The sequence below is a fragment of the Lissotriton helveticus genome, chromosome 2_1 (genome assembly GCF_964261635.1).
Source record: "Lissotriton helveticus chromosome 2_1, aLisHel1.1, whole genome shotgun sequence".
Classification (NCBI taxonomy): domain Eukaryota; kingdom Metazoa; phylum Chordata; class Amphibia; order Caudata; family Salamandridae; genus Lissotriton; species Lissotriton helveticus.
Window position 1 is genome coordinate 1,684,954,362 of NC_136059.1, and position 27,812 is coordinate 1,684,982,173.

Consider the following 27,812-nt stretch of genomic DNA (forward strand, 5'->3'; position numbering starts at 1 on the left):
CCGGTCTCGGGCGCAGTGTGCGACGTGCGCGTTCTATGACAAACATTCCTGAGAAGGTGGTATCTCCGAATAACTTTTTAAGCAGTGATTCCACAAACAGTTCCATGTTGCCCGTTTGGGTGTTTTCCGGAAGGCCTATGATGCATTTGTTGCATTTGCGCACACGCGCCTCCAAATCTTTGGCTTTATCTTGTAAAAGTTGGATCACCTTACCCAGCTGTTTATGTTCCGAGTCCAGAGTCGCCTGCGCCTCCTCTACCTCTCCTATCCTGCGCTCGGCATGTTTGTCTAGTCGTTCCGCCATCCGATCCATGCGATACGTGAGGGCGTCCATTTTAGTTCCTAGGGAGGCGATTCCGCCCTGCAAGTTCTTCTCCATGGCCATTAAAATGCAGCGAATGTCCTGTCCAGCTGCATCATCTTCACCCGATTTCTCAGCTCCTTCAGCCGTTTCACTTAGCGGTGGTTCCAAAGTTTTGGATTTTTTGTTAGTGCTATCGAACGATAGCTTAGGTTGCGTGCGATCTGGACGGCCCATGGCGACGCTAATTACTCCGGCGCAATTCAGATCCACACACCAGGGACTCTTATGCTCTTAGCGACTCTGAACTAGGGGAAGCAGTATGCACGCAACTCACGCCGGTCTCAATTCAGGGCTAAAGGTGATGAATTATCAGTATGTTTGCAAATCCTTCCGGCCTACTGGGTCATCAATGTTAGGGCCGACGTCAGTAGCAGGCCCGCAGCGGAGGGGCCACTCAAGCCCGTCAGCGCTCACCTCCTGTCCCGCCTGATCAATATGAGTGTGGAGTCGTTAGGCACATGCCCGTCTCAGTATTCACAATAGCACACTTGCATGGTATGTCCCTCCAGGTAGATGCTTTACAGGGTAAGAGAGAGGAGCTCCAACCAAGCAATCAGTACACCCTCCAGCCAGGCTCTCCCTCCGCCGCAACCCCCGTGGCGTCTCTTTAGCGACGCAGTAGCCGCCCTCGTATTACTCTGATGCTTTTGTCTTCCAAGTGGCCGGGGAGGTTGCCGCGTATGGTCCTGTATAGTGGCGCTACTTTCACTGCACCAGTTAAGTGTAACACCAGGGCTTCAGCAAGGGGTTATGTCACTATGAGATGGCCCAAATTTAATACCTGGTCTGCTCCGTTCCACGTGGTAGAAATACCCTGTCTCAGATTGAACTTTGGAGCTGCAACGGGGAGACGCCGTTTCCACAGTACTTAGAAGCGTCTCTTAAAAGCGCCTCAGTACTCTCTGCGTCATGCCCTCGGCTGCTGTCTTGCAACAAAGACACGTTCGTTCTCTCTCCACCTCGCTCCAGCACAGGGCCAATGTATGTATTTTTCACCTCCCCTAGGCATGAGACGCATCGGCCCAGCTTGTGGTGCTGCAGGGAAGAGCGGGGACGCAGCGGGACTACCTGTCCCAGGAGGCTGCGAGGAGCGGACCGGCAGCCCCTCCCCTTGGACACCGGGGAAAACAGAAATACCTCTCGCGCCTCCCGCTTCGCGGGAGACGCATCGGCCCAGCTTGTGGTGCTGCAGGGAAGAGCGGGGACGCAGCGGGACTACCTGTCCCAGGAGGCTGCGAGGAGCGGACCGGCAGCCCCTCCCCTTGGACACCGGGGAAAACAGAAATACCTCTCGCGCCTCCCGCTTCGCGGGAGACGCATCGGCCCAGCTTGTGGTGCTGCAGGGAAGAGCGGGGACGCAGCGGGACTACCTGTCCCAGGAGGCTGCGAGGAGAGGACCGGCAGCCCCTCCCCTTGGACACCGGGGAAAACAGAAATACCTCTCGCGCCTCCCGCTTCGCGGGAGACGCATCGGCCCAGCTTATGGTGCTGCAGGGAAGAGCGGGGACGCAGCGGGACTACCTGTCCCAGGAGGCTGCGAGGAGCGGACCGGCAGCCCCTCCCCTTGGACACCGGGGAAAACAGAAATACCTCTCGCGCCTCCCGCTTCGCGGGAGACGCATCGGCCCAGCTTGTGGTGCTGCAGGGAAGAGCGGGGACGCAGCGGGACTACCTGTCCCAGGAGGCTGCGAGGAGCGAACCGGCAGCCCCTCCCCTTGGACACCGGGGAAAACAGAAATACCTCTCGCGCCTCCCGCTTCGCGGGAGACGCATCGGCCCAGCTTGTGGTGCTGCAGGGAAGAGCGGGGACGCAGCGGGACTACCTGTCCCAGGAGGCTGCGAGGAGCGGACCGGCAGCCACTCCCCTTGGATACCGGGGATATAATCATCGTCCCATTTCCGGCCCGCGGGACGCGCGTGGGCGAAGCCCGGGCAAAGGGCGGGCCCTCTACGGCCCGAGGAGGACGGGGACGGGCCACCCCCATTGTCAGTTTAGAGGTAACTATCCGACTTGCACCTACTTCACCTATGCCTAAGCGTAAAACAGGGGATATGCCTGATAAAATCCCGTACGACATATTTGCTCATTCACCTTCCAGCTTTTCATGTCTGGAGGACTTAAATAGCCTGTGTAAGGCTAAGTACGTTCCAGCATTACCTTCCCCCACGTCAAAATGCTGCAGCTTATCACCATGTCCAAGGGTGTTGGAATCCTTTCTGGATACTCAACATATATCTCCCAGGGCTACACTTGCCAAACGGAAGTTCGATGGGGACAAACCCAATGGGAGTCATCCTAAAACACCCAAACTTGACAAACCTTCTTTAAGCCCTATACGATCTTCAATTAACCCATCTTTTATTTTGCCGCCTGTTGCTAATCTGGACGACCCATCACCATCCTCCCATCAGGCTTTTCTGACTACGATCGAGCTCTTGATCACATCTTTAATACACCCCTTGATGGACAAAATCACTATGTTGGGGGAGAAGCTAACGGGGTTGGAGAACTCTGTTGAATGTCTCCTGAACCATTCAACCCATCCTGCAACAATCCAACGCCCGCCGACAACTGCTCCTTCAAATCCATCTAATTTGATCACACCTTACGAAGCGGTGCCTATTCAATTGCCAATTTCAACCTCTTCGTTGCCCATTAATCCTAAAGCCCCACCGAAATTGTCTACAGCGCGTCAGGTCCCACTTCATCGTGTGCGTACCACCCATATTCAACTGCCTCCAGAAGCTGCCCCTTTTGTAATTGTTCTCTCGGGAGTTCCGGAACTAGCGAAAGGTAAAACGGAGAGACAACATGAACTTATGAACAAAGTCAAGTTCTGGTTGTCCAAAAACAGACCCTTGCCTTACCATCTTGATGGCCGAATAATAAGTGTCCGGAGGGTGGGCTGGCTTGGACCCCTTAAAAAGGACATCCTGGGTGATTTGATCTTAATACGATTTAGGAGCAGAAATATTGTCCCATACATGCAGACATGGCTATCCCAAAATGGCGATGGACTCATTTCCACTTGGAATCTACATGATTTCTATCCTAACACGTCCTACATGCTCTCCCCGAGTCCCTGGGGCTTTGACTACAATCTAGTGGGCAAAGGACCCCATTTAAGTAATGGCAGTAGTTTTTCGGTGGCTTTTAATTGTCCAAAACCGTCGTATAATAGTTTTATGCACTCTAAATACTAGATCTTTTAGAACACTGTTACCTACAACGTTGCCTAAAGGCTTGTGTAAAGTATGCTTAACCTTTAACTGTGCAATTTAAAGCCATATTCTGCAGAAGCACTTTCCTAGAAGTTATTTTAATGTTCATAGAAGTATGGGATGCCCTTGACTTATTTGTAGTCTTAATGATGTGACTTTGTCATTGTACTAATATGCACCTCATACACATCTATTGCATCTAGTGTACTTGTAATTTTAAATATGTTGAACTGCTTTTTAAAAAACTGTGCTTTTGTGGATTTTTCTGAAATCCGAATAAAGATTTTGACTTGACTTGACTTGAGTGCTCAGCAAGCTGCAAGGTCCCACATATGCCGGTGTGGTAGTTATGCCTCAGCGTCCCAGCAGTCCCTTCCTGCTGGCGACTCCGCGTACTGGAGGCCTAGAGGCCCAACTGAAGCTGGAGGTTAAATTAGGGCGCCGCGCCTGGTCTAGGTCACCGGGCCGGCGCGGCACACTCAGCTCGGCTCCCCTTCCCGCTACTTCTCACCGGAGGTTCCGTTCTTACTCTGCTCGGCTCCGGAGCGGCTATCTCAGCACTAGGGCACTCTCAGGCGGTGGCAGCCGTGGGATATCGCAATGCAGGCTTATCTCTGCACTCAGAGCCTGGATAGCCGCGTAGCTGTCGGTCCCGGCCTGAAGCGTGGTCCGACTCTCAGCAGCGCTTCTCTTCGTCGGCCTGAAACAAGGATCACATATCGTGTGCCCCCAACGTTCCGACACGATTTTTCGGCATTTTGATGTCAGTCTGGCACTGGCAACTCAGGAAATTCTTGCAGGATAATTAATTTGGCGGAGGAGCGGACGGCTTAAGCGGCCATCTTCGCTCCGCCCCCCCGCAATTCTGTAAGTTACACAAAAGTGCCATTAATATACAGATCCCCCATTTTATCAATGTATCAATGCCCACTTGCCTCAACAGTTCCATTCCCACTTTTTCTTGGGTGACCGACAAATCTGGGTGGAACTGTAAAGGCATTGCTGGTGCGTATAGAGGTAGCTTATGTGCTAACTTTCCCATCTGTCACCATGCTGCATTAGTAGCCTCTATGGTGTTAATGTGATGAGCGTATGGGGGGGGCCCGTTGATGCGGCAATATAGCATTCAGCGGGATTGGATGTGCATCCCTGTCCTCAATCGCTATATGCGGCAGAAAGGGCACTTGATGGTGCCAATAATGCACATATTGCTAGATAGTAGAGGAGGAGATCTGGTACCCTGAAACCCCCTTTGGAGAAAGGTAAAGTGAGGGCCCGCAGTTCTATGCAAGCTTGTTTACCGGCCCATATTAATCGCCTTATCATAGTTTTTAAGCGTTAAAATACAGCCTTCGGTGGAGTGATGGGATGTTGTTGTAAAAGTTTTGACAGAATAACCATTTTGACAATGGCTAGTCTATCTGCAAGTGACAGCGGAAGCTCTATCCAGCGTCCAATCTTCTCCTCAAGCTTGCTTACCGAAACCCCATAATTCAAACAAATAACTATTCCCGGATCTCGAAGGTATGAAATACTGAGATATCTAACTGGCTCTGTCTGCCATTCCAGAGGGAACTCCACTGGATGCGGGCGTGTGGTGTCTGTTAACAGGATAATAGTTGATTTGGACCAGTTAATTTGGAGGCCAGAATGGTGACCAAATTTGATATATTCTCGCATGACAGGTGAGAGATTCGTGTCGGGGTCTCGTAGGTATAGGACCATATCATCCGCATAGAGTGAGATATTGATTAGTCGTTGCGGAAAATTAAAAGCGGCATATTTGTGATTCTGTCGCACTTTACACGCAAGTGGCTCTAAGGCTATTTCGAAAAGCAACAGGGACAGCGGACAGCCCTGGCTTGTACCCCATGCAATTGTTATGGCGTCTGAGACATATTTATTGACTTTTATTAGCGCTGTTGGCTTTGTATACAGTATGTTAATCCAATGTAGGAAGAGCCGGGGGATCCCATTCTTTGCAGTATAGTTTGAAGATAAGACCATTCGATCGAGTCCAATGCCTTTGCTGCATCCAAAAGGATTGCAGCTGCTTTCATGTCTGAGGCCAGATAGTGCAATAATGCAAATAGGTTTCTGGTGTTATGGGCAGTTGATCGATCAGGTATAAATCCCGATTGGTCAGGGAGGACAATGTTGGACAATAGGGGCTGTAAACGTTTTGCAAGGAGCTTTGCCAAGATTTTAGTGTCGGTATTTATCAAGGATAATGGCCTATATGATTTATATTGTTCAGGGTTCTTACCAGGTTTCAGCAGGGCAATGAGCATGGCTTCTCTCAGTGTGGGAGGTAAAATCTGTTTATCATGGGCGACACTGTACATTTCTACAAGGTGAGGTGCAAGCTGGTCGATAAATGCCTTGTAAACTTCGCTGGTAAACCGTCTGGGCTTGGTGCTTTGCCTTTCGGGAGTGTTTGGACAACCTCAGTAACTTCCTCCACCGTAACTGGTTGAGAAAGATAGTCTATTTGTGTATCAGACAACCAGGCAATTGCTACATCTTCTAGGTAGGACAGAATCTCAGGTGGTGTGGCTATGTCTCGCGATGCATACTGTTCTCCGTATGTTCTCATGAAGTCACGTAATATACTCTCTGTGTCATAGCAAAGTGTACCACTATCGTATTTTATTGCCATAGCTGTTTGTGGTGCATACCCTGAGCATATTTTGTGCACCAAAACCCGACCTGGCCTACCCCCCTTGCCATATGTGTGCGCCTTTTGCCGTTTTGATATATAATTCAATTCATCTTCAGCATACTCTTGATACTCTGATATAAGCCTCCTAATGTCACTCAATAGACCTGTGTTGCATTTTTGTTTGTATTCGCGCTCCAGTTCCCTTAATGTGTTCTCTCGTCTGAACAGTTGTGCCCGAATGTCTTTTAAAATTCCTGCATTAGTGCTTATGCATACCCCACGTATGGTAGCCTTAAAGGCTTCCCGTAATAAACTGGGATCGTCAGTGGATGGTTGATTAAAAGCAAAATAGTCAGTGATGGCCTGGCTGATTGTGTCCGTGTATGTAGAGTCCATTAGTGCATTTGCATTGAAACGCCGCATGTACGGTGGGGGCGTGCATTTTGAGATTGTGACAATCAAGAGCACAGAGCTGTGGTCGGGCAGAGTTTTGGGCAGGTGTCGTATGCCTCGTGTCCATGATGCAATCTCCTCTGTTCCCAGCCAGTAATCTAGTCGGGACAAGCTATTATGAATCATAGAAGCATGCGTGGCCTTCCTGTGTTGTGGGTATCACAGCCTCCAAATATCAACCAGCTTAGTTTCCGCCATAATATCTTGCATCACATTCACTGCCTTTTTGTGTGGTTCTCTGGAGGTTACTGATCCATCTAGTTGCTCATTTAGAGAAAGGTTTAGGTCTCCCCCCCACAGTAAAGTCATTTCAGGTAGGGTATTCAATATATGCCAAATCGATTTATAGAATTCTGGGTCATCCACATTTGGACCATGCGTATTTATTATACCTATAAGTTGCCCTCTAAGATGTCCAGTTATAATGATGTAACGGCCCAAAGTATCTGTTATGGTGGTACCTATATGAAAGCCTGTTCCCTTCTTCACTAATATTAGCACACCTCTAGCATATGTGGAGTAAGTAGAGCTTAGTACCAGTTCCGCCCATCTGCTTGGGGGCTAGGTGAGATTCCTGCAACAGAGCAATATCTATTGGAGTCTATCTAGATATGCAAAAATCTGCCTTCTTTTTTTTCGGGTTATTAAGCCCCATGACATTCCACGTCAATAGATTCAGATGAGCTTTCTGTAACTTATCTATAGTCTCTGTCGCGATTCATACATATGGTATGGCCAATTTTATTACATAGAAAGGTGGTTCTAAAAACGTCTGCATTGTGTACGACGATGTAATCAGTACTGGTAGCAATCTGTATAGTGGCAATGAATTTCAAAGTCTGTAAGCTGTAAAACAATCCCCCAACCCCACCACCCCCACCCACTTTGGCATCCCAATCACACCAAAGACATACCCTATACAACAAAGTTGACATAACTAAAACCTTTGTTGGGGAGCACCCTCATGGGGTGTTCCGCCGAGTGCTTGTGTCCCCATCCATCTGTGTGGATGGGGTCGGGTACTACGTGAGGAAGTTGGGTACATATTGTGATATAGGTACAGCATACATATGACAGTAAACATCCCATAGTTAGCAACTTGTAGATTCATAATGTGGCACATAATTATGAGTCTGTCTACACCACATGACATTATATTGTTTTTCCTTGTATGTTCTTCAAAATATACAGTAAGAATAGCTCTTAGCATATCTGACCATACCCGCCAGGTTTAACTGAGAAATGCGGCTTTGTTTCTGCAGCTCTTCCTCATACCTTACATCTTGCAAACTGCCGGTGAGCGCAAACTAGGGCTAACATGGTTTATGCAATGTAGCATGATATACACGCAGTTGCATTAATATTAATTATCCAAACTTACCTCAGGACTAAATAATTCAAAGGCACAGGTATATTTTAAAGTTTTGGCAGAAACAAAATATGACTTTTGCATAATCTTTGGATAAATCACTGCATATACTTCATGCTGCTATATTAAAACCAAATATGTACAATGTTAAAGATAAAATGTATTCTATTCTGTGTGGTCACATTTCCCAAATATTGTTTGTTTACTTTTTACATTTCACTGCATAGGACTAGGTGTGATAAGGCACTCTGTTACAATGAGAAGGCACACAGCTGATGATCCATGCACAGAAGCTGCAGAGTGTGTGGTCTCTGGTCCTGTAAGGCCCAAAACTACATCACATGCAAATTCAGAAAATACAAGATGTGTGCTCATCTCAAAAATGTTATTGTGTTATTTTATCAATATATGTGTGCACACCTCAAAACCCAAAACACACAACATACAGGCACCCACCACATCCATAAACACCATGTTTATACCCATGTAAACAACACATAAGCACTCTCTCACCAAGCTCAAATGAACACTGCATCCGGAAACACTCATACTAGAATGGCCATGCCACACACACACATATGCACAAAAACATCACAGGTGAGCACACACACACACACATACACGCTCACCCTCCCTCAAAATGCATATTTGCATATGTAGATCCCACATACAAGAAATACACAAGCACAAACTTTCACCATTTACAAACAGGGTCTCAAAAACTGCAAGCCCATGAGTGAGTAGTGTTGACCCCCCCCTTTTAATATCAATCACTGTATTTTTAGCACTGCACATATAATAACTAATATCCCGCTCCACTGTAGTCAGGTGTCGAAGCACACCCCGTTGGCACTCGGCTTTCGGGGTGGGACCCGGATGATGAAGCATGTCACCAACTAGGTTGATGAGTGAGTGGTCTTCTTAAAGGGCTACTCGCATCCTTTAAATGGTTGGGCTCACCATTTCCTACTGCAGAAGATTTGTTTTGCAGTAAAACCCAAGGGGGCACTCCTCCATTCTGTTGTTGAAAATGTTCATGACACAGATTTTGTTATACAATAACTTTTTTAAACCTTACAATCTGTTAATTCTATGTTTCAGCCAAATCAAAAAAATGTGCCTTTTGCATTGGAGGATTACAATCCACACGTAAAGCCTTAAAAACAATGAGTGCTCACCTGAACTAACTCTTGGCCCATTCAGATAAAAATTCCTAGGACCGGGCCTGCTAAAACCAGTGCTTTAAATTATCCGAAACTGTCCGGTACTGAATATCAGCACTTTTTTTTATTTTGAGAGGTAAAGTGCCTACACTTCTCAAGAGTGACATTATACTTTTTGTAGTAATCTTCTATGTTGTTTATGGAGTGTGGAGCACTGTGCCTAGTGCATTCGACATTCCTATCTGACTAGATGGTTTTACTCCTTGGCAGTTGCTGTTGACTGGCTAGAGGGAGAGCCACGCATTTCCACTCTGTTAATTCTTCTTTAAATAAATAACTTAATTTATCATGTAAACTTGTCAATATAAGTATTTTTTACTTACTACATTTTTGGCGACGAGAGTGGGTAGTTCTAGACAATGGTGATAAATGGAATTATAGATGGGTAGCCTTATACCAGAAGAGTAAGGTGGGTACAGATGCTGTAGTCAAAAGTAATCGTTGTGACACTTCTTTAGATAATACGTTTTTAAATATGTCTGACAATGACTTCACTTACAATTCTCAGGAGAACTTTGCTTCTCAAAGGGTTGTACAGGGAGGAGGTGATGCCCCTGCTCCTGTTCCATCACATTCTTTAGGGGTACGTCAACCTACTTGAGAGGTAAGGTTGTATAGAAATCGTTATCCTCCAGGTTATTTAAAGGATTACATATGTAAGTGATATGTTTTGATTGTATAGTTTTTTTTATAATTGTCATTTTACTTTCTTTATACAGTTATTTAATATTTACTCTTTCGTTTTTGGTTGATGTATTTTTCAGCTCTATTTCTTTAAGTTAATTTGAGCACATATTAGAATATCGTTTTGATCACTTTCCTATGTACCTTTTGTTTGTTTAAGGAAAGAGGATATGTAACAATCTTCTATATTGTTTATAGAGTGTGGAGCAGTCTGCCTAGTGCATTCCACATTCCTATCTGACTAGATGATTCTACTCCTTGACAGTTGCTGTTGACTGGCCAGAGGGAGAGCCACACATTTCCACTCGGTTATTCTTCTTTAAATAAATAATTTCATTTATAATGTAAACTTGTCAATATAAGTATTTTTAACTTACTACACGTTTAATTGGAGAGTACCAGCACTTCTCAGAAACAAGCAGGTACTCTGTTACAGGGTTACCGGCACTTCTATTTTTCCATTTCAAGCACTGGCTAAAACGTAGCTCTTGCATAGGCGGGACCTATTAGCTTTGCCAATGCTTGTTTTATAAGGAGTCCACGACTGCACCACAATCGGATCCCTGGAAGCACTATTTCAAAATCTAAAAGCTCACCGGTCAATCAACCTACATTTTTGCCCCTAAAGCTACCCGACGAGCTGTCAAAGCTACAGCCAATCAGGGCCTGCATCCTGCCTGAGCTGCATCCAATAGGAGCAGAGAAAATGGGGACCAATCAGAGCCCCAAGGGCGCAAATGATGGAAAAATGCAGGGAACTGCTATTTGTCAGAACGAGGACCCATCACTTAGTCTGTTTTCTATTTTCATTTCAATCACTTGGTGATTGTAAGGTCAAGCACTAGACGGAGCGAAATATATCAATGGCGGCCATATTAGAGGTAGTCAAAGCACACTCTGGTCCAATGAGAAGAAGAGACAGGATTCGTGGCCAATTATAAGAGTAAACAGGACTATCTCTAGCTCGGTACTCTTTTATTATAGGCCACTGTAACAAACGTGACATGGACACGCCCCGAAGGAAAACCAGGCTTCTCTGTGTGCGACTTAAAGATGTCTGCGTTGGTGCTCACCCGATAGTACGGCTGTGAATACGAGCGACTGTGAGGGGACTGGTGACAGTCTGAAAGATGGCTACAGCTCCTGCAGGGTCGGGTACGTACGCCTGAAATGCCGCACAGCAACCAAGGGGCACCTTGGAGTGTTCTTCAGATGAACGGTAAAGCTGCGCTTTCTGGGAAGGCAACTGAAGTAAATATATACAACTTGTCCTTCTACATGGCTTTGACTATAGTTCTGATAACATACTCAGCGAAACTTAAGCGAACCCTCACATTTTAGCTAGTATTTATTTGTATTCTGGTCGTTTAGCGTCATTGTTTATTTGTATTAAGGAGGGTCTTTTGGTCTTTATATATTTAATTGCTCTTACTCCATCGATCCAAGGACCGAGCATTATCCATAATGCTTTGCAATTGCCTTATAATGTGATGCGTGTTGATTCTAAGGCAGCCAATGCTTGTTACTTCTTGTAAATCACGTCTGTTCAACACACGCAATGGGGTCAATTAGGCTTAGAAAAGACTCGGTGACAAAATAAATAAACAAATGAATCGTATTTGCAGTGTTTTAAGTGGTATGAAAAAGGGGACTGAGGGTCTTTAAAGAGGGACGTGGACAGAGAAGAACAACCAGAAATCCTTTCCAAGAGGCATGGTCTTTGTAATTATGGGCCTCTAGGTGAGTTTTGTAATTGCACCAATCATGTCACACAACAAATATTCCTAAATCGAACAAGGTCTACTGGCTTTACCTGTGCTTGTCTGGAGCATCAAACAAAGGAATAAAACAATGATTTGATACAAAATAGAACTTGAAAGTGTTTCCGTTTCGAAAATATGAGACTGTGAATTAAATACTGCTAGTCTGTGGAAGGGTAGAGGTCTTTCAAATCTTATCACTCCTCTTCTCCCCTTCGCTTCAGTTTACTCAGTTGCACATATGCCCTTTTTCTCTTGAAAACTTTCTGAAATCCACCATCTACATACGTCACCTCCTTCCTCTTAATCACTGTCCTAAATGTACTTCCCTCTATCATCTCCCCTTCCCCATGCCCCCAGCTCTCTTTTTCATAAACACATTCCCTATACTTCCTTGAAAACGCAGTATTTTTGGGGGGACTGGAACGGTTTTAACAGCTGTATAAACCTTCATCACGCACATTCACCTGAAATGGTAATTACAGTTGTCACACATGACATCTGAGCTCTGCGTAGAGTCCAAGGACAGGATGAGCATGGAGTAGGAACATCTGTATGACTCGCAGACACTGTGAGAAACTTGCACTGCGTTCAGACTTAATTGCAGGGCTCTCATTCATCCCTTGTCATAAACACTGACCCACAATCTGTACTCCCCAAAATACCCGCAGGTGACTCATTTCACAGTATACAATATAAACAGTCCTGTGTTGCATTAAAAAAAAACTACACACACACATATGGAAAAACAAATTGCTCTTAAGGAATGCAAGGTGAAGAAAAACTTGTGAAATGTGCATACGGATTACATCACTGAGATGGATTTTCTTAAGAATTTTTACAGTATTAAAAAAAACATCGATCAGTGTCTGTGTGTAAAGTTAAGGTTATGAATATAGATCGGGATAAGTTCCACTTAAAGCCCAGGGTCCATGTTAGTTACATTTAACAAGCAGTGGCAATAGATCTTGCTAGCGTTTGAAAACCTGACTAAAACATTTGAAACGGCCATCCAAAAAAAGCTTTTCCTCATACCCAATCTTGGATCATTAACTAGATGGCCGCTTAAAAAAGCCTACAAGTGAAAAACCCCTGTAAGCATGACTATTCCTGGTGTCTGTGTAATTCGCTGAGTGTTTGTTTGGGTTCATCGCCAAGACACACATTTTTACAAGGGTAACCGCTTTATGTTATGCATAACACATTTGTGAAACAATGTAAGGGGGACCATGCATATTCCTCTTGGTTAAAAACTCAAAAGACTTCTGCTGTGCCATTTTCTGTGATAGAAGATTCTTCCAAACTAAATAGTGTCTACGTCATGTAGTAGAGTGATGTCACAGGAAGTTTTTTCACCTGAAGTGACAATCCACCCTATCGCCAAGGATGAATTTTGCCGTATCGGGCGTTTCCCTGGGAGTCTGGAAGGATGGGGAGGGTCCGGTTTTGTTAATATGGACCGATTTTATAGCAGTGCAGCAGTTTTAAAGGCCCTGCAAAGTTCCTTGTGTATTTAGCAGTTTTCAGGCAACATTAAAGTGTCAAGATAACCCTGGTGATTAATGTACCTGCTGGAGAGTGTAGGGAGTTTTGTCTAGTACCAGTTTTGACTCCTCTAAGTAGTGTTGAGGGTTAATATACTTGTTACAAAGAACATGCACCATGCATATCGAAGAAGACTATTTTTTGTGCATAGCTTAGAGGCTTACTGCTTTTGTCATAGAGATTCTTGTGTTACTTTGCAGTTCATAAGCTATGATCGTAATCTAGCACAGTGAGCTATGAACTGCCATCAAAGAGCTGCATGCGAACTGCACGGTACAGGTTAGAAAGTTACATTTCCCCCCCCCCCCCAGTCTTTCATTATCCTGATGTTGCTAAAAAAGATTTGTTTTGGTTGAAATTAATTATTAATATTAAAGTCAACCCTAATCACTGTGTTATGTTCTGAATCCTGAGTTCATTCTTCTCCAGACCAAACACTCTTAAAAGATGCCTACCAGTATGGATGACATGAATCCTGCACCTTGCAATCCCCTTTGCCTTATATAATATTTTCTATGTACTGTTTTACACATGTATGATTCATTGTTTATGTGACGTAAACCCCACACTGGTATAAGAGGTGCTTTAAAAAAATAAAATGCACATGTGAGGGGGGCTATGGCGAGCAGAGAGGCACTGTTGGAGGGTGATAGTGAGGGACTCCTTGAAGAGCTCCTGCAAAGATTGTTGTATCCTGATGCATAGCAACTTCATCATTTTCTATGCTTTAAAAGCTAATACAGTTTAATCTATAATGACAAATGTAATGTAGAATGCACCACTTGTTTCCCCAGATTTTCTTGTTAAAGCTCCCCATTGTAGTGGTCAGGCTCGCTCGCTGCACTCTCTATAAATTGTACGGGGGGCAGGTGTGACAAAATTTGCCAGGGGGTTCCCAGTCCGGCCCTGCCTTTTACTCCAATCAGTTTAACAGGAATATGCTTGCTTTACAGTTAACTGTTAAATTCGCTATTTTTAATTTTGGGTGTGTAGGTATGTGTGTAGTGATATGTACCCTATCAGAAACACACACATAAAGAGGTCAGCTGTTCTGCACATTTAGGGCAGATGATCTAAATTAAAATTCTTACTGCGGGTCTTAAAGTCAATCCCTTTCAATAACAGGATGACTTTTTTACTTTTCCATGTCTCATGCTGAATTACTAGGCATGCAAAACAACAGCAATGTTACTGTTGACATACCTCTTAGGCCCACTCAGATCTTCCCAGCTGATTGAGAGATTCATTCACTTTTCATATAGACGCAGAAACTGTTGGTGTGCACTGTATCATGTGCTCAGACCCACTTTTTACTGCCATACGTTCTCAGCTACCACAATTATAAAGTTTGTCTGCCAGGAGAAGTGATCTAACATGAGAAGGTACTTTTTACATTTATTCCACTTTCTCTTATTTGCATCGGAGTTCTTTCTACAGAAAATTGTGCATCTTGTTTAATAAAACCGAGCGACTGATATTTATCTTGTAATCGGGGATTTGATCCCTTTTACCTCCTAGTGTTCTGGTTATCATTAAACAACTCCTTGGTTTTGTCATGTTGCGTCATGGAAGACTGGATTGACGGACGTTTGGTCCAATGACTTCATCTGGGAACCAGCATTCTCCTGCAACATCATAAAATCCATAGTACCTAAATATAGGGGGCATGCAAGAGACGAGCCGGTCCATGTTAGTGTGGACCCAGGCTCTCTAGCCGCGTCCATTGCACGAGCAAGCACAGGGGCGCAACTAGACCCGACTTTTGCAGGTGGGGAGGGGGGTGGGCTTGCTGGCTAACTCTTCAGTCACTGGAGCGGGACCAGCATTTCAACCAATATATCTTTATAGCCAATATTTATTTATTTATTTATTTAATTTCTTATATAGCGCAGGAATAGACTCCTTACGGAGTATCTCCGCGCTATGCTCGTAGAATGTCTATAGAGAGGAGGTGAAATGGCTGAGCTGTAGTCTGGTAAGCAGAAACGATCCAATTATTCTTCTAGGAATAGTAAAGTTTTTAACTTTTTCCTGAAGGTGGAGTGGTTCAAGGTTTGCCTTAAGCTAAAGGGCAAGTTGTTCCAGTGAGTGGGCCCCACTAAGGAGAAGGCACGTCCACCTTGTCTGGTCTTTTTTACAAGAGGGGTTTTCACCAGCAGTTGGTTACTTGAGCGCAAGGATCTTTCAGGTTTGTAGGGATGTAGTATTTGACTCAGATATTTGGGGCCGTTTCCGAACAAGCATTTGTGAACGGTGCAACAGGTTTTGAATTTGACACGTTGCCGTATTGGCAGCCAGTGGAGTTCTCTCAGTAAAGGCTTGGAGGGGGTTCGTGGAGGGGCATTCAGAATCAGTCTTGCCGCCGTGTTCTGTACCACCTGTAGACGGTTTATGGCATCCTCGTTAGCTTGTATCAGGAGCCCGTTACAGTAATGGAGGCGACTTATTACCATAGTTTGTACAAGGGTCTTTCTGTAGTTGTCTGGGAGGGAAAGAAGTGTCAAACTGCAGTTTAAACATATTTGACACACACAATCTTATTATGAGTTACAGACTGAGGTCCGTATTTATTCCTAGAGTTCACACTTAGGCTCAGTTGTTTGGTGGCAGGCCTACTTGCTGATGTCATTGTTGATGGGCGGTGTGTGATCCATTTACTGAAATGTGGATATTTCGATTCGTGACGTGTTTACTCTGCTTTGTTTAGATATCCATTAGTTGACTTTGAGATTTTGTCTGATTGAGTATGAATCCAGGTCAGATGAGTTTTCATACTTAGTATGAGTTGTTTAATAGCTGCTTAACAGTAACACTTGAAAATGAAGGAGCAAATTGGGTTCAATATAGATCTAAGGTAAATGTTAAAGAGGGGGTGGGTAAAGATATTAGTTACATTAGTTGTGAAATGAAGGGAGCTGACATAAAGGGAGCAGTGAGATGATGATCTGTTTGAAAGAAAAGATGCACTATGCTTCAGTTATGCGCCCTGCAGTCTGAGGTTAAGTCTCTGTAGAAGCTTGGGACGGTGAACAGTATCAAAGGTAAGAGGGAGATTAAGTAATAGGTGTAGCTGCACTCCAGGTTTAAAGCACTGTTGTTTTTAAAATCATGCCATGAAAAATCACTGCTGCTTCAGTGCCTCAGCCATATTAGAATCTATTTTGGAAATCTTAAAGCAGGTTCTTTTCTTTGAATGTAGGTATGTTTTGAGGCAGATCTTTCAATCAGTCTGTTATTGGCCAGCGGTTAGAAGGATCTTTTGGCTCGAAGCCTCTTGGGTTATGGAGAGTTTTATGTGAGGCATTTAGGGTTCCTTTGGGAAAATACCTATATTCAGTTAGTTGTTGACTGTTCTGACTAGATTGGCTGTGGCGCTAGTCATTTGACATGAGTCTGTAGGCAATGCTGATGGCCCACAGGCATTTGCAACATTGATGAAGGATGGATGAAGCCTTGATGAGAATAAAGGCGAGTGACAGTAGATACTTTTCTGTTTTGTTATCGGGTAAACTGTATTGAGCTTTTGGAATTGTTGTTGAGCAGGGGGAAGGGATGCAAAAAGAGTGAAATTTGTGGGTGAAACGTAATGCAGGTTTGCCCTCCAAACAGCAAGGGCCAGTGGTGAGGAGGCCTTAAGCTGTACTTCCGGAGAACCAGGATCTTCTAAGGTGCTACCACTACAGTCATTATGGCGGGCGGACCCTTTTGCTCTAAAACCTAACAGTGGAGCAGTTGTTTGTGACCTTGATGCCTCTCATCAGGTCTAAAGCCCCTAACCAGCTTTCTCTAGTCAAATAGTCTGACCCAGGTTAAGGGCTTGTGGCTACTTTCAGCTCTACAGCCTGTAAGTAAACTCTCCAAGACATAGGGTAGGTCTCCATTGAGCAAGGCAGCCATCCGGTCACAAGGAGTGTTCACTTGACTGGCTGCAGCCAGCTTTCCTTGCTACCAACTCCTCATTCTTGAAGAGAAAAGAAAACACCCAAGCTACTCACCATTTAGAGGGAGAGGAACGGCTATTCCTGCATGTTTGCACTGTGCAGAGATGGACAGAAATAATGTGTATTCACATCAATGATTATACATTGAGACATAAATATGCACTTGTTTAATCTGCACAAAATAGCATACTTATAGGAGTCAAGTAAACATGTATGTAGTGAAAAGACCATAAGATAGACCATATTAGTTTAAGAAAAACATAATATTGCCTGTACATGCTGTTGGACTGAGAATGTTCCCTGTGGGCTGTGCAGTCATGCTGCCATGTTCTCAATGCTTGACTGTGACTCACTTATATCCCAGATTTTGATTTTGGCTCTAGGCTCACGCTAATATAACATGTGCAGAGGCCTACCAAGTCCCTGACTCAAATGAAGTCCTGGATCTGTCCTGTGAGCTGGAATGGTGCACCAATTGTGCTCTCATTTTGCTGGCAGTGGACTACTGCCCCAGTCATGGGTTTAGCATGTATAGGGGTGGTGGCAGCAGCATACTCAGTTTTCTGAATTCACAGTTGTGATCAGACCTTCTATCTGTGTAAGCGGACCCACTTTCTAAACCTCTGCATCAATGTGTAACCTAGATTCTAGTACTAACATCTAAGTGAATAATGTGTCTTTGTGGCTTGTGTAGTACATGCAGTATGTGCATGGGTGAGCCATAGTAATGGAGGTCTGCAGGTCTAATTCTGTTAGCCCCTAGCCTGCTCATGTGCACAAGATGTAGGTAAGATTGTTTTCACAGACAGTGGAAGAATATTGCTTTCATTCATGAAAATGGAGGGAGGCGACAAGGCTCCTTTAAAATCCACTTAAGCAGCACCTCCTGAGTGGAGCTGCTGATTAGTTTTCCTGTGGTACTGTCGTTTGGTAGGTGTTTAGGGTGGGTATCTCGTCCTAATTGTTCACGGTGAGAGGGAACTTTTAGGTGAAGCCAGCCGTTTGTCTTCATCCGGATCACTGTTCAGTGTGGCTGGTGAAAAGCCAGTTTAAGAACCTTCACACCTCTTTGGGCCTCTCTTTTGCGTTCTCGAGGATGGAAACTACCCTGCTATGAAGAGCATCACTCTACTCAGAGGCTGTCTGGAGCATAGCCTAGAGAGGGCACTTGAACTATTGCAAATCTGAGATTGCAGGCAAAGAAGCCACATTCCTTATTTGATTTGACTACAAAAAGTGGGAGCTACTTACATCTTTGTTTCAGTTTCAAGTCCTTTTACCAAGAAGAGAGTACTCCGCAGCATACTTTGAGGACTGCTGTACAACAACCAGAACTGGTGTCTGTGTGACAGCTAGCTTCCCAGAGGAGAGGGTACATCAACTGGAAACCTTATTTGCTGGAAGAGCTGTACCCCTGACCTGAAGCTCCTGGAAGCCAGCCTGCCTGCTGAGAGAGCGAAAGAGCCTGTCAGGCCAGGAGGTGTGACTGTCCAAGTAGTGCCAGAAACTGCTAGATTGTAGTATAGAGTGTCTACCAGGAGAGAGAAGACGGCAAAAAGTGATCTGCGAGTCCCAAGAGGGTGGGTGCAGTTTCTTCAGAAGTGTGGTACCAGGAGGAAATCGTGGGCAGGCCGCCGAACTTGCAATAGGAACAATCAAGGTTGACCTTGCTGCTTAAATCAAGAGTTGTGCCCAGGGTAAATGTAGCCACTGAAATCCAGAGCTGTTTCTGTAGATTACGTTGCCACAGAAGTCAAAAACTATGTCCATGGTGGACATCCCTATCGTAGCCAAGACTTTGGCACATCACGGTCTCCACTACTTAATTTACAAAGTGCATCCTTTGACTGCTATCTTGCTGTTGTGACACCCATGTGAGTCTGATGCCTGTCACAAGCCTTCAATGACTTCCATTACCTACATTCACTGAAGGACTGTAGATCTGGCTGTTCCATCCTTCTGCGGCCTACCCAGACCAAGGGACAATCCTGCATCTATGCCGTCTCAGCCTAGAAGGGGCGAGATCAGAGACACGTGATGCTGAAACGCAGAGACTTGCTTGTGGCTAGACTGTACCTAGGTGCACGTACTGAGCTGAGTACAACCATAATTGATCTCCGGTGCTTGCACCTGAACCTTGATTAATGTATCACAAAACTAACCTAACAGCGACTTGCTTAGACTCGCAAGCATTGTGGCATGCGTGCATGAGAGGGCATGCTCACTCTCCCAAAGCACACTCTTCACTCCATGCAAGACTAAGAGATGGTTTGTGACGACACAACAATATGCTCACTTTCTTGGAGCTGAATTGCAGTGACTGCAAGCTTACAAAGCCAGGTGGAGGAGCAGAATGCGTGTGAAAGGACTTGCAATGTCTTTCTCTTATCTGCCTGGGTTTTGCTACAGTGGATGACAGAGCTCCGAGCAGGCCGTCATTAATATGCTGCTTTCATTATTATTGAGTGGGGGTGTCCTGCAAGGATTCAGCAGCACCGGTGGCCTCTGGGAGCCTGATGCAGGAATGGATGGATGGTATTGTTGGCAGTGGCCCTGATAAAACGTAAATATATGGTACCTGTTGTAAAGCGCTTGGCAAAACTGTGTAAAATAAAAGGTGGATTCTGCCTGTCACCAGAATCTAATCACATCCTTCAAGAATTCAGCCCAAAGCATTAACCTTTGATGGCAGTAAGAGTTGGCAATCTAGTGACTGAAGTGCACAACATGAAACTGGGAAACCTGGGATCAGTTTCTGCTTGATCAAATTGTGTGATCCTCACTGAGCTACTTTTTTGTTCGTTATCACATATAAGACCATCTTCAAACAATTGCGATCAAAATGTTTGCTGTACAAAAAAAGTGTCTTGTGTTTAATAGCTTATGAAGTTGCTGTATCTAAACTAAGAATCTAGTCCACATATATACTGCATATATGATAACTGACTTGCCTCTTTGTTCACTTATAGCATGGTCCTCAGGACCCAGGGAGGCAGGTTTTTCAGTTCATGTTTAAAAACACCCACTTTTTAAAAATACTTTGCAAATAAACTGATGTGCTAAGGTGAAATGCTTCTGCGTGTTAAAGAAATACACTTTCTTGAATCCCGAAGACAACTTATCATGGTCTAAAGTAATGTTTGTTGCACGAGTTAGATGATAAATATTTTCAGGGCTCTGCTCGCACAGTGGCTCTTGAAGCCAGAGCCGATCCTTGGCTCAGCTTTCCATGTTAATTTGTTGGCTCCCTACTCTACGTTGGACTGCAGAAAGTTGTTTATTTGTTCTCCATCGCCTTGTATGGCACAAAGTGTCTGCTCCCCACTCTGTTTCATGTGTCAAGTGTGCTGCCAGCGAAATGAGAAATCATACTTGTCAATTCAATATTTATTCAAGTTTTAGAACTCCAATGAGGTTCACTTAAAAGGATACATACCAATTATTACATAAAATACAATAAAAACATGTGACAACGCATTAAATGACAAACAATTCTGAGTAAACATTTTCACCATATAGCAATTTCAAGGAATAAAGTTTGGAATTAGCAGCCAACAAATGAGGAAACAGAGCATATCCTGAATTGTGCAAAGAACAATTGGAAAGCAGCCGGATCATGTGCAAAAATATAATTAAAATTAAAAAAATCCAGCTTCAGCAAACAGTTAACTTGGAAAAAATCAGTTGTGCTACCGCAGCATTATATGCAGAATAAAATCCAAATTCTATGTAGAAATATTTTTTTAGATTTGCAGCAGAATAATGAGCTAAAACTATACCTATCCCACCTATGCAAAAGCATTTAAAATAGTAGCCAAAACAATGCGAAATACATTCGAAAAGAGGAGAGAATATCAAGACTACATAATAGGGCAGCGGCTCAGTGATAGCCCATTTGAATAGATATACAATTAAAATATGTACATAAATTCCTTTAAAAAGTTGAACAGTTTTACACAAACTGCTTCATTTGTTGGACTAAAGAGAAAGCCGCGAGCTGAAGCAACATCCTTCACACCATAAAATGTCTGGGGAAGTCTTGGGGAATTTGTAATGGCTATTATCTTTAATCTTTCTTTAGTATTACAGGATTCAATATCTCTATTAAAACTGATCTTACCACTTAAGTTTTTTATAAAGGATTTAAATTCTAATAGCGGGAGGGTAATCACTGATTCTTCCTGTACACAAAAAAATGTTGGTGCCAGAGAGAAGTCACGATATAAGGAATATTTCCCCCCATACAACCAAAGATATCTTGACACATGAAACCTCATAGTGAAAAAGGTGCACTATTTTTTAACTGGTATCCCCAACGTAAAACTCTGGAAACGCCTTGGATATGGGTGCTTATTAGCCCAAATTCCAATCTAATAGCAGCTGATGGAACTAGTGTATAAAAATTACACAATTTACGTAAAATCTGGCCTTCTATCCTATCTAAAAAAACTCCAGTCCTTTATAGGTATAGATTCAATAGCATAGAGCAAAGTTGATGGAATGTTTGCTTTAAAAACAGTCAGCAGATGTAAACAAGCATTGGCATAGCCAATAGGTCTCGCCTTTGGGACCTTATAAGTGTTTAGCCATTCAGCACATATTACATTGGCCATTAAAGACAAGATATGTGGCATATAAATGGCACCAAGAACAAGTGCTGGAACCTCCAAAAACCTGGCTCGGCTAAGTGGATTTCAACTGTAACAGGCGCTTAAGAAATAATTTGATCACATTTCGGTCTTGCCACGGTCACCTCCGTATGCACAATAAATGACAAAAGCAAGAAAAATAAAAGAAGATTTACACGCCCCGGAGATCAATTTCTACTTTCCAATGCAGTGTACATCTTTTTGTGCGATCAATAATGGATTTTGTATGCCATGTGCTTCCAGTATCCTAGGGGGTCATGTTTGGTCACTCGGTGCTATGGTTATGACAGAGGGGAAAATGACTGGGAAGAGTCATGGATATTAAGGTTATTGATCAAGTCTGGCGAGAAAGACTTGAACTTTAAACTAATAATAAATGTGCTTTGCCTCATTCTTGCACTCAAGCATCCATTTATTCATGCATCTATTCACTCCATCCTCTTACTGATACTTACACTCATGCATCGATTCTCAACCTACTGACACTTGCATTCAGCCACTCACCCACTAACCAAAACAAAACCACACAAGCATATGCAAGATAAATTCAAGGAATGAGCATGGATGAAAGCAAACATTATGGTCTAAAAAGGTGGGCACATGCTTGCAATAAAAAGTTAACCACACCAGCAGATAAAGGGTGCACTTTGCACAATACCATTGCAAGATGGTCGCTCTGTACACATCTCAGCGAGCAGCCATCTTGGAACTGTTTGATGCATAATTTATCACTGATTCGGTCTAGGAGCGCTCTCCCCTGACCACTGAATGCAATGGATGGATTTGCATAAAGCGCTCATACTGTGCCTTGATAACACAAGACAGCAGTCAGCTAGGCTTCTGGTTGCACTGGCAACTGAAGGCGCTGGCTAATTCCCAACGAGGCTCACATCTCTTGTAGCACCCATTAGCATGACTATTAGAGTTGCATGCTCAGTTTTTTTATGGTGTTAATATCACTTGAGTATGTCTGGAGATGCACTGACTTAAACTGGATGGGCATCGTTTCCAGCACAAGATCTGTTCTCATTTTAGCACGGCTGGGTAGCTGCAGGTATGTAGGTTTCTGCAACCATGTTATTTTGAATTACTTTTCTCTCCCCGCCCCTCCAGTCAGCTACACTACTCCATGGACAAACGATGTCCCATCCAGCTTCGTGCCTATGCTTTAAATCCGATTTCCCATTGTTGCTATTTCTTTCTGTTGCTGAACCAAAATGGCAAAGGGTAAAGAGTTGATGACATAAGCATTACGTGTGGGATGCACCAGTAAAACGTTTTACATCTCTGGGTGGACCGGAAGCGCTGGGTACTTGTTTTTTGAAAGGAACTTAATTAAGGTGCATTAGGAAAGGAGAGAAGGGAAACATGCCTCAGCCCCTGTTTGAGCTCTCCAAATTGCTGCTATCCATAGCCCGTAATATGCAGTTGACTGTTTGGGGAACTGTGTGCGCCTCGGCATGTCCAAGTGGAGAGACCTGTCCGTGCTGCTAGCCATTCCCCATCCCTACCAAGCTTTGGGCAGCAGCTGTCTGGGGCAGCGATCCGTTGAAGTGCCTTGTGTTCGGAGCTGCCTCGGGGTGCTGCTAAGAAAATTATTCCATCACTGTCTTTGTGGCAACAAATCGTGATACTCATTGCTCAACAGTATATAAAAATAGCCATAGTCCTCCAAGTGGGGACCAGGGCTGTAACGCAGCAGAGGTTGAGGCAGAACACAAATGTTTGTTCTGTACAAAATAAAGAGCACATTATGGAGAAAAGCGGTCATGTCCTAGTTGAACATATGAAGAGTCCGACAGAGAGCTGCAATTAACTAACCTAGGATTGCACATGTGAAGATCAGTAAAAGGCATTAAATGCGTGCGCAAACACATTCCAGAGGCAGAACCAAACAAAATAGTGCCAGGAAGGAACGTAAAACAAGCATTGGCCGCGCAGCCGTGAAAGTGACACAGCCGTGAAAGTGATCGTGATCGCAAGGCGGCTGCGCACGTGCACGCTCCCGTGCGTGCAAGCTTGAGGCCACCAAAAGCCTGTGGTGGCACTTTCAAAAGCCGCTTACTAAATGTCTCGCAGACAGCGCATGTGCTGGCTCAGCGAGACCTAAAAATGCCTTCTAATAAACAACCTTGTTTCAAACCATTTTTTATGGGAATTACGGGTGTTAAACCTTGGTTTCCTCCCATTAATACCAGACGGCAAGTTTGAGAATGTAATGCAATAATTAAGGACAACAGGAGCAGGCAATCCCATATTATTTTAATTTCCTCCATAGTAACGGCCGGTCTACCTTATCAAAGGCCGTTAAAATCTATGAAGGCCATGTAAACGTTTGACCTACGAGATAATGTGTATTTCTCCTCAGTTAATTTCAACATGGTGATATTATCCAGGGTGGAAGGATTTTTTCTAAAACCTGCTTGTTATATAGCGAGGACCTTATTCTCCATGACCCATTCCGTGAGATGATCGAGAATACTGCATGCAAATATTTTCCCCACTGCATCTAATAGAGCTCTTTGCCGGTAATTACCCGGATGAGTTGTAGGGGGATTCAAATACTTCCAGACCACGATGGCAGTGTCTTCCCCTGAGAGTAACAGAAATTAAACAGTGGGACTAAGAACGTGGCCCACAAGAGTGGTTCCTTTTTAATTACCGTCATAGGGATTTCATCTGGACCCATAGCTCCTGAAGATCAAATATTTATATTTTTTATTTTTATAAATCCAACTACATCATTCAATGAGTGTACATAGTTGGATATAGGTGTTTCCAAGTGGTATGGGGTGGCGGGCAAGAAGCTGAGTGAATTAGAATTTGCTGCGTAGAGTTCTACCAGATGGATTTTCCAATCCTCTTCTTTAATAGGGATGGGGAGAGATTTTACTCTTGTGCCACAGCAGTCTGCAATTACTTCCCAATTCTTTTTGGAGCTATTTTTAGAAGCCTCCTCTTTTAACTGCACCCATGCGCCATCTTCCTTTATTTATTTTTAAGGAGCGTTTTTTCCTCTGCCTTTTCCTCTTTAATAGGTTTATTAAATTACTTTGTTCAATAGTTAAATTCAGGAACTGAGGCCTCACCAATTTATTGATTTCCCTATTTAAGATAAGCATTGGATTAAAATGAGATCTCTGCCTAGATGGGACATATGATGATTTACTTAGTGCAGCCAAAGAACCTACATTACGGGAAAAGGCTTCCAGAGCATCAATTTGAGGCGGATCATGCTCGGTCATTACTAGATGGTGCTGATCTTTTATCAGAGCTGTTAAATTCGCTTTTACTTCAGCTGACGCTTGAGTGTTCCAGCGAATGCTACCATTTCTTACATTAAACCTTACTGTGCTGCATTTAAAGTTCCAGGGGCCTACCTTAGCACAGGTATAATAGAATTTGAAACAGATCAACATATGATCGCTAAAATCAGTTCCCAAAACTTCCATACTTAGGAGATTACAAAAAAAATCAGAGGAAACAATTTGATAATCTATAATAGAATTCCTAGTTGGAGCCTTATGAGTATAATTTAAAGGAGTATCGTTTTCTAACCTCCAGTTAGCAATGATAAGATCTAAGCTTCTCAGACCTTCAAGTAATATGGCACCCCTTTTATCTGTCCTGTTTTTATTCGGAAATTGGGCAGTGGGGATTTTTAGGGCTTCATTTTTTTCAGTGTTAGAGAATACCCTAATACTATGTGAGGAAACTTTAGCATTCATATCACCTACTAACATTAAAGACTTACAATCTTCCCTTTCCAAAATAGAGGAGATAAAAACAAATAGGTCTTTTAATAGGTGAGAATAGGATGCATCAGGAGGTAAATAGACGTTTACGATTCACAGAGAATTTAAGTGCTCCTGGGAATCCTTAAGATTTAACTTAATCGCCTGAATTAAGTTAGAATCATGAACACATTCTTTATAAGACCAACTAAAATGTGTGCTAAGCATAATAGCAATACCTCCTTTAGCATGTCCTCTATTCACCTGGAGCGCTGGCCGGCTCAGCACTCTATAGTCTTCAATAGACCAATCCATTGTGATCCAGGTCTCTTGTAGGCAAGTTATATCTGCACTCTGATCCTTCAAAAATAAGAGTTTATTTTTATTGGAGCTTAAGCCAGCTGCGTTCCAAGATATTACAGAGATATCCCTGCTAGGAGGAATTCCCACATTCTAAGTCTAGGGACCTATTTTTATTCAGAGCGCCTGCCACCCAACTTCATTTCTCATCTTCCTCATCTATGGGAGGATCATAGAGTCTTTTCCTCTGTGAGTAGCGAGACCCTCCTGCCTTCTTTACCTAGGGAGACCTGCAATATGCTCTCTGTCTTAGAGTGAGGTAGGCCCCTTTTGGCGATTTCAGAATAAGTATTAGACTGCAGAATTTGAACCACTTTTTTTAAAGCTAACCACTTCAGGAATAAGAACATCAATGCCACAACAACGTAAATTATCGCTATGTAACATTATCAAGTGGGAGATAGCTTTAGATGTAAATGTTACTCTTGTACCCCTAGGATTATTATACTTTTGAACTTGAACAAAGGCAAGGTCATTGCTTCGGATCATTTAAAGGTTGGGGATTTCGGCAAAACATCCTAACAGAGATCTATTCATAAATGGTTCATGGTCACAAAAAATCCAGGGAGTAAGAGGCAGAAGGTGAAGATTGATATTGCAGGTTACCTCAGATTTATTGGCAGTAGTATTGTAAATGACGTTACCTACAGAGGAAGCAAATAATGAGGCATTAGGGTTCAGTATACTCTGAACAATAGGAGGAATGCTTATATCGGATACAAATGGCTCTTGAGAAAAATTAGTTGGAGCACTTACGTTCAAAAGAGGTGTACAAGGTCCCAATATGTTGGATTCTACTAGGCCATCTTCCTCCTTCAAGACATTTAAGTCGTGGACTAATGATATATTATGGATTACATTCGGGTCGAAGCGAAGCCTTTTTTTTTAATGAATCCTTCGTCTTTTTTTCTTCTTCTTATTCTTCTTGCTGATGATGTTAGTTTTATTCTTAGTGTCTTTTTCTTTGGAAGAGGAGCAGCCAGTGTTTAGACCCTCTACTATAGGATGCTCAAGAGATTTTGAGCCTGTTTTTAGAAAAATAAGGAAAACTTTACTGATTGTACATAAATTACCCTTTTTTTGTTGTGCGAGTGATATAGATACTCCCCCTGGAGCCAGACTCACAGGATCAAAAGGTTCTTGAAGAGTGGAGGAGTGTAGTTTAATATATCTTTACTTTCATTCAATCTCAATTTTTTTTTCCTACAAAGAAAAGGCTTACCAGCCTGAACACCAAAGTCCCGCCCTTTAGAAAGACGAGAAGAGCTTATATGAGTAGGGTGTAGCTGGTTGAAGTTATCCTCCAAAATTAGAGGGGGGGAGGGCTCTTCCCAATATTAGGCTTGCAAGGGGGAAGTAGGCCAGCTTTACCCGACGACAGACTTTGCTCAGAAACTATAATCTTAGTCAGGGCCAAAAGAGAATCCAGAATAGTTGTAATTACCGATTTCTCCATTAGTGCTAATATAGAAGACTGCACTCTTTCCAAACAGAGTAATAAATCCGACATCAGCATTTTTTCTCTGGATTATGAATTGAAGGGTGGAAATGCAGGGATAGATCAGGTGAAATCGAGCCCCGAGTATCTAATATACTTGTTCTACTGAGTGTACTACTGAACAGCTGCATTTGTACCGGACGACCCTGAGAAGGAACATGGGTGTTGAAGGACAGGGAATTAACTGGAATGAGATTCCTGGACGACTCTAGATTAAGTGCATGGAGCAACTTGGAGGGCTGATTTAAATTCGTATTGAAGTCAAGAAGATCAGGGAGCGTAAAGTCTTCCAATATAGGTTCTCCAACTTTTAGGACTGAATGAGACACCTCTTCAGATTGAGAGACT

General features: G+C 43.5%; 1 protein-coding gene across 2 annotated transcripts in view; it reads left to right on the forward strand.

The window, feature by feature from the left end:
* Positions 1-10,978: 10,978 nt before the first annotated feature.
* Positions 10,979-27,812, forward strand: part of INIP (INTS3 and NABP interacting protein) — a 70,014-nt gene continuing 53,180 nt past the window's right edge. The window contains exon 1 of one of the 2 annotated variants that reach the window (XM_078677609.1): positions 10,979-11,132. In XM_078677609.1, coding sequence (XP_078533735.1) covers positions 11,108-11,132 — 25 coding nt within the window. In that variant the 5' untranslated portion in view covers positions 10,979-11,107. Of the gene's footprint in view, positions 11,229-27,812 lie in introns of both variants that reach the window. The other variant, XM_078677610.1, reaches the window with a different exon arrangement.